Here is a 12,033-nt window from a genome sequence, read left to right on the forward strand (position 1 = left end):
CGCAGCAAGGCACCTTGCCCGAAGCATGGCGAGCAAAGCAAGCCATGCGAGGGGACACGGTACACTAACTGGGGTTCCCGGTCACGCTATGAAGAAAACGTCACCCAATTTTTTTTTAAACGTGTGTCGACCTTTTTTCATGTCGACCTAGTACATGTCAACCTAGGGTCCCCGTCGACCTAGAAACCATGTCGACCTACTTACTGTCGACCAATAGTGGTCAACCTAGACACTGTCGACCTAAGTCTATTCTATCTAACATACCACACCCTGCATGAATTACTGCCTCAATGCAGCGTGGTATAGATTATATCAGCCTGTGGCACTGCTGAGGTGTTATGGAAGACCAGGATGCTTCAATAGTGGCCTTCAGCTCTTCTGCATTGTTCGGTCTCATGTCTCTCATCTTTCTCTTGGCAATGCCCCATAGATTCTCTATGGGGTTCAAGTCAGGCAAGTTTGCTGGCCAATCCAGCACAGTAATCCCACGTCATTGAAACAGGCTTTGGTACTTTTGGCAGTGTGGGCAGGTGCCAAGTCCTGCTGGAAAATGAAGTCAGCATCTCCATATAGCTTGTCTGCTGAAGGAAGCATGAAGTGCTCTAAAATGTCCTGGCAGAAGGCTTAGTTGACTCTGGACTTAATAAAGCACAGTGGACCAACACCAGCAGATGACATGGCTCCCTAAATCAACACAGACTGTGGAAACTTCACACTGGACTTCAAGCATCTTGGATTGTGTGCCTCTCCATTCTTCCTCCATACTCTGGGACCTTGGTTTCCAAATGAGATGCAAAATTTGCTCTCATCAGAAAAGAGGACTTTGGACCACTGAGCAACAGACCAGTTCTTTTTTTCTTTAGCCCAGGTAAGACGCTTCTGACATTGTTGTCCAGGAGCAGCTTGACAAGAGGAATATGACATTTGAAGCCCATGTACAGAATCCGTCTGTGTGTGGTGGCTCTTGATGCACTAACTCCAGCCTCAGTCTACTCCTTGTGAAGCTTCCCCACACTTTTGAATGGCCTTTTCCTGACAATCTTCTCCAGGCTGCGGTTATCCCTGCTGCACCTTTTTCTTCCACACTTTTCCCTTCCAATTAACTTTCTATTAATGTGCTTTGAGAGCGTCCAACTTCTTTTGCAATTTCCTTTTGAGGCTTTCCCTCCTTGTGGAGGGTGTCATTGATGGTTTTCTGCACAACTGTCAGCAGTTTTCCCCATGATTGTGAATTGTACTGAACCAGACTAATAGGCCCTACACACTGGCCGATCCGCCGCGGAGCTGCCCGATAACGGATACGGCCGATGGGCGACCCGGCGGCGGGGGGGCAGTGACGGGGGGAGTGAAGTTTCTTCACTCCCCCCGTCACCCGGCTGCATTGAAGTGCAGACAAATATGGACAAGATCGTCCATATTGGCCTGCATGTACAGCCGACGGGGGACCAGCGATGAACGAGCGCGGGGCCGCGCATCGTTCATCGCTGGAGCCTCCACACTGCATGATATGAACGTTATCTCGTTCATTAATGAACGAGATCGTTCATATCGTGCAGTCATGTCGGCCAGTGTGTAGGGCCCATAAGAGACCATTTAAAGGCTCAGGAACCCTTTGCAGGTGGTTAGGATTAATTAGCTGATTAAGGTGTGACACTTTGAGCCTACAATATTGAACCTTTTCACAATATTCTAATTTTCTGAGATATTGGATTTGGGGTTTTCTTAAACTGTAAGCCACAATCATCAAAATTAAACCAAATAAAGGCTTGACATATCTCACTTTGCATGTAATGAGTCTATATAATAAATTAGTTTCACTTTTTAAGTTGAATTACTGAAATAAATGAACTTTTTCACGATATTCTAATTTTCTGAGTTTCACCTGTATATAGCAGACTCTTATCTGCCATGGATGCAGAGATTGAACATGGCCCATGAATCAAAAGGGCCCGATCTTATCACCTCTCTTTGCTTTGTGGGCCCTGACAAGTGATACAGCAAGACAGAAAAACACAGTCAGATTAAGGAGGCCGTGGAGTAAGGCTTTTAGCTCTCAGGGGGCCTCCAAGTACTCATTGTGCTCCTACTCCCCTCCCATCTGTCCTCTGCTCGCTGTGCTGTTCGTCTTGCTAGTCTATGTGCCATTATTAATATGTGGCAGCTGGGCACGTGCCTCTTTACATGACATATTAAGTGTTTTATGTACAGGAGCTGACTCAATAATCCAGCTGCCTGAGACTGCAACTGAAATGGAGACCTTCTCCTACTGTATCTTGTACAAACTATCATTTGTGTTGTGTAACGTGTTCTATAAAATACAAACTGTTTCATCAATATCAAAGCTACCAAAGAAGATTGATACCCCTGATATAGACTAGTGCAGCATGAACATAATTATTTTTGAGTATTAAATGCTCGGTGTAGTGCTAAGAGGAGGGGGGGAAGGGGGCACCTAGAGGGCCAGTAACTCACACACCGTTCCTAAGCCTGATATAATCAGCTCATTCAGCTGTGCTGTTTTGTAAAAGAAGACTTCAGCCTTAGAAATTGCTAATGCGCCTGTTTGATTACTCTTACATCTAGAGTCACTAGAAATGTGGTTTACTGTACAAGGAATAATTACTGAGTCCTAAGCATGACAGTTTCATATGCCCATAAATAGTATCTGTACAACCTTTAAAACTTAAGTTAAAATTAGTAAGTTCTGATGTAATCACTTTATTACTGTATAAGGGATGAAAGGACCACCTCCATCATTTCTGCTGCATATTTTCATAAGACCTCGGTCTTGTGCCTTTGATCACTGAACTCCTTTGTAATTTAATATAATTTACAATATGGGGTTTGTTATTTATTGCGTGATATATACTTGGTAAAAAATGCACAGTACATAGAAGTTACATATGATCGAAGATAAGAATAATAAAAAAGGCACAAGCTGTGTGTTAAGGAGCCGGTAAAATAATTGTGTTAGTTGGATATGACAGATGGCAAAATACTGTTCATTGAAAAGCAAGAGTAATAGGAATAAAATACTAAGAGGGGAATTCAATTGTTTTAGACGGCGACTGTCCGTGCCTGACACCCAATGGAGCAATTCAATTGTTGCTCCGTTTGGGCATGAACAGCTGCCAGCGCTGGCATTTCTATGCAGGCGAGCAGAAATGTGCAAAAAATTAACAGTTTGAGCACCCAAACGGCACTTTATCGTGTCACGCCATGCACTTTAGTTGGGTTTAGCCATTTTATGCGGCTGCACCCAGCACTGCAAGGGGTGATCAGTCGATAAAAATCTGATCTCTCACTTTAGATGCCTAAGAATTGCATCTAACAGAACAAAATGAATAGGATTGCATAGTTACCACTTTACTGCACTGCACTGTGGACACCTTGTGGCGTCCTATAAATAAAACATATCACTATTATTACTATAATAATAATAATAACAACAATAATAATAATAATAATAATAATAAATGTCCTGTCCAAGCATACTGAATTATGGGTCTAAATCATGTCTGTATGCAATAGAGTGTGATCCCGCTCGCAATGAGGTATTCACCACAAAGTGATTGACATAAAGTGCTTGGGGGTATTAACAGGGAGTTGGGAATCGCAGGCATGTCATGGCCATTTTTGGGGGAGTGTATCTGCCATTAGCGGCAAGCTCATACATTTAAAAAACCTGGCGTCTGAGTCGCTAGTGCAGTATCCGGTCTGCGGAGCCATAGAGCTACAGTTAACCTCGATGTTCCTTGCTTTTGCATGTGAACGGCAAATAACGAATGAGTTTGTGATGACTCCGAGTGGGCATCCCTTTTCATTTCTAGGCAGTTCACTTGCTAACATTGCCAGTTCTGTAGCCTAGAAAATCACACTTGCTAATGCATTAGCGTACAAACATGAATTAGGCCCTATAACAGATATTGACAGTTCTGTTCATCATGCAGATTACATGAAGTAGTGCTATCCAACCATCCATACATCTAACCATACATTCAGAGAATTAAAAAATACTGAAAATTGCATCCAATATGTAGAACAAGAGAATACAAAGACATAATAAGATCTGATTGTGTATACTACGTATATAGCATACAGAACAAAATAACTGGTACTAGGAAGTTGCCTTTGAACTAAATACAGATTATACATACACCCTGAACACACTGAAAAACACAAAAAATTAGGCAGTTCTGTCCAGCAGGTCCTGTTCCTGAAGTACATACACTACATGGGAAATGCACAGATAACTCAGCAAGCAGTATAAAGGCTTCTAGGAAATGTAAGTGTTGCAACTCACTGTGTGTATGTTCTGTAAGAAAATCTAAAGAAAATCCATAGGGAAGCCTCATCATTTCATGATTATCGTTTGATGATCTTAGCTCTTAACTCATAATTAATAAACATCAGACAGGGAGCAGAGCCCAAAACCCCCCATTTCTATGTAGGTTGTAGCCAAACCCTTGTCAGTATTTAATCATCTTTGCCAACTGATGCCTTGTATTTAGCTATTAAGGAAAAGGCATTCAGTGATGCACACCTGCGACCTGTACACTATTTCCATATGCGCAACATACAAGACAGGATCATTTCCTTTTTCTGTGTATACTGTATATGGATAATAATTACATCATTCCGCAACAGTTTTAAACATGACATTGCATCTCTTCAACCCTTCAAAGTACAGATCAGCAAAGCATTTACTGTGCACATGGGAACACAGAGTACATCTAGTGGCTGATTCTGAGTCGTACGCAGCAGCAATATCGGACGCAGTAGAGCAAATGTCTGAGTTACACTGCACATGCTTCCCAATTTTGTACATACAGAGTTGCAGTACTGATTTAAAGAAGCACCAAACGCTCTACAGACACTGACAGTGGGCGTCGACTCTTACTTGCACATTCGACGCATCCAGTCAACACTAAGAAAGAGTCTGAATAAGCTCCCTAGTGTCATTCCACAATTCCAAGAAACTGTGTGTATGTGCGCGTGTGTGTGTGTGTATGTATAAGTGTGTAGATATTTGTGATGTTATTACAAATAAACAAACACAAGTAACTTTTTCCTATCTGAAAATCATTCAGAATCCTTAAAATACAGAAATAAAGAAAAGTTTACCAATACTTCTGCTCTGGGATGATACCATACAGACAGGATCACTGAACATCTTCCTACAGATACCCTGAAGTGCTCAATGAAATAAGTAGGGGAATGCCAGGTGTGCAGGGAGAGAAAATGGGGACATTTTTAATTTAATTGAGCAAATTATAAGCTACGTGCCCTAAATTACAGAAACAACCTGTTATTTGGAGGTACAAAGTATTCTGCAGAAGCGATCTCTCTCTCTCTCTCTCTCTCTCTCTCTCTCTCTCTCTCTCTCTCTCTTATTATGGGAGAGATGTATCAAACCTTTTTGAGAGAGAGAAAGTGGAGAAGTTGAGCATAGCAACCAATGAGTGTCTAACTGTCATGTCATAGCCTGTTATAGATAAGACAGTTATAAGCTGAATGGTTGCTTTGTCCATACTCTCTACATTCTCTCTCTAAAAGGTTTGATACATCTTCCCCTATATACATATAAATAAAAAGCTTTGAAAACAAGGACAGCAAAGACTTGAGTCATTTATATAAAATCTGCAGATCAATGGCTGTTTATTTAATAGATTGTATTATTTCCACATTTGGTTGCTATGGTAAACCATAGAAGTCCCTACTCTTACTGAGAATGATGCTCATTTAACTTATTCAAAACTGTGCATCGTCATAAGTAGGAATCTGTACTCTTGTAATATAATCCTACAGCAGATAATCCGTAACAGTGGTTAAGAGAAAACTCACCATTTAAGAGAACTTATGTTTACAGGTCAGGTTGCTTTTTTGACCTGCCAACTCTGGCCAGGCTGATGCGTGATGGGTAGGGAGCATGGCCTCACAGGAAGCACCTCAATCACGAGCTACACCCCAGTTTTCAGCAGTGTGTGGGCATGCCCGGATCTCTGTGAGCTGCTGGCCATGCCCACAGTCCATCTCTGCACACAGCGTCTATTCATTGCTGCTCTGCCAAGTGGAGCAGCAAGTGAGAAGGGGCCTCCAAACTTCTACCTCCCCCCGCAGGACACTGTAGCCCACGGATGGTACTTTGGAACAGTGCCTGAAAAATGTCACTGTCCTGACAAAATTGGGACAGTTGGGAGGTATGCGTAAGGACAGGTGGTTGAATCTATGGGGAAGATTCAATTAGCCACGATGCTTACAAAGCTCCAGGGTTAATGCATGAAGGTATTCAATTATTCAACTACGCTAACCCATAGATTCCAGTATAATTACCCAGAAAATATGGGTTACCCACGCATTAAGCCACAGAGGGTGGATTTATTGTGGATTTTTCCTTGTAGCTCCTGAGGATGCAAAGAAAAATCTGCATTAATACACCCTCTGGGACTTAATGCACAGGGACACCTATGGACACCTAGTTGAATAGCACTGGGCTGAGCTTTATTTGTAAACCGAACAGCTAATTGAATCTGCCTCTATGTGGTAGAGCCAGCTGGTTGCACTAAAGGACATGCAACATGCAACAGGAATTGATGGGATGTGATGACATCACCACAGGATGTCACATGTGGCTGCTTCCTATTGGCAAAGGAATACTGACCTCAGTGTCCACTATAAGAAAATGTTTACTCATGAGGAACAAGTACATCTGAAATTCAGAGTACCCATTGTATCATATGTAAGTTACAGATCTCATTCTACAGATGTGTCATCATACACTGTTGCTCTAGGCGTGCCAAATACACCCTCTTGGTTAGAGCGTCACAGTCCTTACGGCTAGAGATGTGCGGGTTTAGATTTACTCGATTTTTAAAGCCAAACTAGCACATGTTTATCCGGATTTCTTCTTAGTGGCTATCCAAAAAATGTGACAGCCAGATAACCAATAAGATCACATTTTGAGATCCACCCTAATCATGGGGACTTGCAGCACTTGTACATCTGTTTGCTAATAAGTTGCAAACCTGTGTAAAAAGGGTTCCGATACAAGCAGCCATGGCTATATATCCCACCACAGAAACATAGAATTTGATGGCAAATAAGAACCACTTGGCCCATCTAGTTTGCCCATGTCCTTATACACACTTACACATTTTTTTGTTGGGAGCCAATTAACCTACTAGTATATTTTCGGATTGTGGAAGAAAACCGGAGTACCCAGAGGAAACGCACACAAGCACGGGGAAAATATACACGCAGTTAGGACCATGATGGGACTCAAACCCATCACCTGAGTGCTGTGAGGCAGTAATGCTATCCATTACATGACCCGTACTGCCCTTGTTAACCATTACATCATGTTCCAAAATGCAGAATCTTTTGCTTTGTGTGCAGTCTAGCATCTGTGATACTCAGGTAGTGGCTGGTATGCAGCTACGATGTGACTTGAATTGTTTACTGCGTTACCTGTGTCGGATCATCACAGACGCACCAGACATCAAGCGCATAAAGACGCTGAGGGGGACATGTACTAAGCAGTGATAAAAGTGGAGAAGTGAGCCAGTGGAGAAGTTGCTCATGGCAACCAATCAGCATTGACGTAACATTTATAATTTGCATACTATAAAAGTGTACAGAGCAGCTGATAGGTTGCCATGGGCAACTTCTCCACTGGCTCACTACTCAAGTTTTATCACTGCTTAGTACATGTCCCCCTTAGTCTATGAGGACACATCTTTAAGTCTCACTCTTCCACAAACTATTGGTATGTGTCAAGTCCATTTAAATGTATTATGCCATCTTTTGTGTTACAGTAGTGCAAAGATGATCTCCAGTACCGTACAGGAATTCTAACTTGTGCCCACCACATTTGGCTATTATTTAGAGACCGGAACATGAAGTTACAAAATTAACCAGTGGTTTAGTTTAATGAAATGGACCAATCAGGCCTAGATCGTAAAATAGTGTTTCATTTTATCTCTAGGTTTGTAGGATTTCCATGATAATGGCCACAAAGAGAGATCCATTGTCTTCTAAACATGCTACAGTCATAAATTAAAGTAATCATTCCAGAAAACAAAGTTGGCAATCTTTGACGTGCTTAACAAATAGAAGGAGAGTTTGTGATCTTTGAATCCCTTGGAGGTCACACAATAGCGAAGACATCTAAACATTTTAGTATTGTCCAGCGAACTGATATTTGAATACCTTTATCCATAAACACTTATTTCAGATATCCTTTTTTTATATCAGCATAAAAATGACTGAATGCTCTGCACAGTTAATGACAAACTATTCATAATATAGGAACAGCATAACGGATATAATTTCATGATACAACAACCCCATAGAGAGTTTCTGATCTCTTTGGTGTTAGTGATAGTAGTAACAAATCTTGACCCTGTAAAATATGTAACAGCCATTTGTTTTGCGTGTACTACAATAAGCTGTCACATCAGGTTCGAGGCAGCATTAATGATGGTAGATTCACAGGAGCCATGTGTCACATTAATAATAACTGAATATACCAAATGCATGTTATATAATGCAAAATAATATTTTTTTTTCATGCTGAAGACAGCAGTGATGTTCTGGAGAATGATAACATGAATATATCTGCTCTAGTAACTCAGATAATAACAACACTTATGTGCGGTCTTCTGCAAAAGTACAGAGAAAGCTCTGTCTTATGAGAACAAGTGTAGACAGCTTGTGAGGGTGCATGCCAAGTTTTAAATGTGCTTTGTTCCTGGAGCTCATTTTGATTCATTTAAAAATGTTAAATGCTTAATGGTAAATATCACAGATTTTTCTTCAAAAGCAAATGGTACAAATTTGGCTGAATTTATTTACTGCTTTGTAGATTAGACAGTTTTGAGAGGGATCTCAGGATCTACAACCTGCAAATTGAAATTTATAAAAGGAACTACTGTAAACCAATAACCACACTGGCTCATAATAAGAGACTGTTTGGAAGTGTAATTATGGTTCAGCTTATGATATTGTTTTTTTTAAATGTAATTACTGAGGAAGAAGGTAACCTACAGTATACGGAATCTCTAAAACTGGCTGGCAGATTGCGTAATCTTACCTGTGTATGTTCATTTCCCGAGGTGGGCGTCTTGCTTTGTCATAAGCCACTTTGGCACATATCCCAACAACAAATATGAAGGTGATCACCCCACAGGTGATGAAGACAGTGGTGTTGGTTTTGTCATTAAGTGGGTCATATGCGTCAACTTCCACCATGATGTTGTTCGGTTTGGTTGTCATGACCCATGTCAGCTTCTTGCATGATATTTGATCCAGTCTTTTGTTTCGCTGTTCACAGCAGTATCGTAAAGAACATGTCCCACAGCAGTATGGATGGGTAGTATGGTTACAGTCAAACTCTTTGTCCCATTGCCCGCTAACATCATAATAACCCATACACTTCTCATATGGTAGTACAACTGGGATCTTCACCTTCCTGGTGGTGACCGGGAGAGGCAGAGCTGTACTGTTAAGTTCTTTCCCTTTGGCTGGCTTTTTGGATGGACCTTGGTTCTTGTTACCTTTAGCTTTTGCTACTGCTTCGCAATGATACAGGAGACCAAGTGGATCTAAATAGACCACAAGAAGGAGCACGTGTTGCCACCTCATGATCAACCAATACCAACCTTAAAACCTTTAAAATAAGGTGAGGCAGAATCTATTCTTTACTTAGTAGCTATATGGCAACTTGTAAAGTGATGGCTTTATTTACAGTCCTACATAAAGTGTCCCCTCCAGTCTGACATTGTCCATGAATTCACCTCTTTCCCCGTCATCCAGATATTCCGGTCAGGGTGACACTACAAGACACCAAAGTCACACAAGTTATCCCGGATGGGGTGCTGCTCAAATCTTCAACATGCAGATGGTTTTCAGGATACATTCCAAAGAGCAGTGTGCTGGGCAGAGAGGACCACTGACTGTAAGCATATTAATTATGATTCTAGTACATCATGTCTGTAGCAAGTCCCTGGATAGTGGGAATACAAACAAGAACATGGTTCAGTAACTATAGCAGTGCTGTACCCCTGCAGAAGATTTACACTGTATGTAATACTGTGGCTTCTCCCCATGTGTTACAAAGTGGATAGTGTTTCATTGCATGCATAATGTATGTAAACAGTTGAGACTGTGTATGCATTTACACAATTAATTAATTAATGAATTAATTAATAAACAACATACTATTTATTTTCAAAGCTTTCTTTTCCTTCTTTGTGATTATGGGAAAAAAAGTCTGGTTGAAATTATTCTACATGGTAGAGCATTATATCCCCTGAGAAGGCATTCAGTATGAGGCAGCTCTGATTTCAGACATGAAGAAAGGCTCAGCAGGACATATAGTACGGGAGATCCAATGCTGACCTAAGTGCTCGAAGTCCCAGTTCACTTATTTTAACACTCTGACAACCTGTCAATAAGGTGATTTCTGAAAACGTGACTCTAGGAAGCATTTCCAAGCGCATAGATACCATCCCCCTTTCTCAGCAGAGCCCGGCTTCTTACATCATTACAAGCTTAAATCATATAACCTTATCCCCAGTCATCCAGCTGCACAGAGTTATACATCTGCCTTGGGATAAAGCTACCACTGTTTTAATCCTTATAAAACCTTAGCAATAGACAAATGTTAAAGAAATATAAATATGTCTTAAAAAACAATCTAGTGCTCCTATTAAAGAGAATGAAGGCATTTGCAAGTGTATGCATTATCCCATATAGACAGAGGGACCGTACTCACCCTTATTCCTTACTGCAGATGTTAAACGCTGCTCTTCAATGAATAGCAGAAGCTGCTGCCTGCACTAGTAAGACAGGGGGAGGAGATGTTCTTAGTGTTAGTCCGCCCACATCCAACAGGGATTCAGTTTTATCCCTGCATCACTTCATCCAGGCACCGTCACCAGCGCACTAGTTAGGGAACACTGTTACCCCGGGACGAGGGCTGATGGAGAGGTCTCAATTGTATATGGGAACTGTCTCCGCAGACTGACCTGATGCTCTGGAGAGGTGGCTGGGTCCAGTCTGTGTATGGAGGCGTGCATCCCTCTCTGTGATATAACGAGGTGCGGAAATCAATGGCATTATCCTAGAAATGATCACAGATGTACATGCATGGATTCATTCCAGATTACTCACAGGAGTTCTTAGCAGCTGAATCCGGTCTCTCATTCTCTCTCTCTCTCTCTCTCTCTCTCTCTCTCTCGCTCTCTCTCTTCATGTTCAAGAATCCAGCCTTTTATTTGTCACTCAGTGGGAATTCACTTGTCACCCCATGTGACATTCCTGTATAGATGCATATCAGTTTGCAGTACATGTCCTACAGCATGACAACAGTGTAGGCATAACGCTACAGATCAGCACAGTATCAGCCTGCTACTAGAATTGATGCTTAGCACACAGAGCTTGCAATCTAAAGAGGCAATTGCAGGAAGTAGAAGCAGCATCTCTCATGTCGGTAGGGGAATTGCATGCACTGTACTCATTTTGTGCACATCTATACTTGTGTTCCAGTAATGCACTGTGCTGCTTTTCTAGCTGAGATCTAAACAGCGCTGCAACAAAGAATAGTAAATGGATTTTCAAAGCATATACAAGAAAAACAAAACACGTTGGAATATGACTAAAGCTGGGGATTTCACAGTTTTTAACTCTTTTGCCTCTTTTTTAAATTCCTGATTCCTATTTTTGCGTTTTAAAGTAAAGCTGCAGCATTGTGGTTTTGCTTTTTTCAAGTGCATTAGCTTAGAGCTTAGTAGTTGGATGAATGTAGGAGATGCTGTTATGGTAGTATAAAAAAAAAGGGTTAAAGATAGAATAGTTTGACATAACCACGGCGATACAGCCAAGAGAGAATTGCCAAAGTATTAAACATAACCGTGTGGAGGACTTCCAATAACAACAGGAGGCCAATTGCTACCTGGCAGTTTTTACTTTTACATATAGAAACTGACTCTGACTTTGAGGAGTATTCTTTTGTTACTACAGTTAATGTCCCAA

The 12,033-nt window shown here is 41.3% G+C and overlaps 1 protein-coding gene across 12 annotated transcripts in view; it reads right to left on the minus strand.

The window, feature by feature from the left end:
- The window catches only part of SHISA6 (shisa family member 6), a 681,159-nt gene extending 669,716 nt beyond the window's left edge, over window positions 1–11,443 (minus strand). For 10 of the 12 annotated variants that reach the window (XM_063960978.1, XM_063960982.1, XM_063960981.1 and 7 more), the window contains exons 1-2: window positions 10,775–11,163; window positions 9,092–10,003 (exon numbers count right to left, since the gene is read on the minus strand). In XM_063960978.1, coding sequence (XP_063817048.1) covers window positions 9,092–9,642 — 551 coding nt within the window. In that variant the 5' untranslated portion in view covers window positions 9,643–10,003; window positions 10,775–11,163. The other 2 variants (XM_063960971.1, XM_063960972.1) reach the window with 2 other exon arrangements.
- Between the last annotated feature and the right edge of the window lie 590 nt (window positions 11,444–12,033).

This window comes from Pseudophryne corroboree, chromosome 3 (genome assembly GCF_028390025.1).
Source record: "Pseudophryne corroboree isolate aPseCor3 chromosome 3, aPseCor3.hap2, whole genome shotgun sequence".
In the NCBI taxonomy this organism is placed as follows: domain Eukaryota; kingdom Metazoa; phylum Chordata; class Amphibia; order Anura; family Myobatrachidae; genus Pseudophryne; species Pseudophryne corroboree.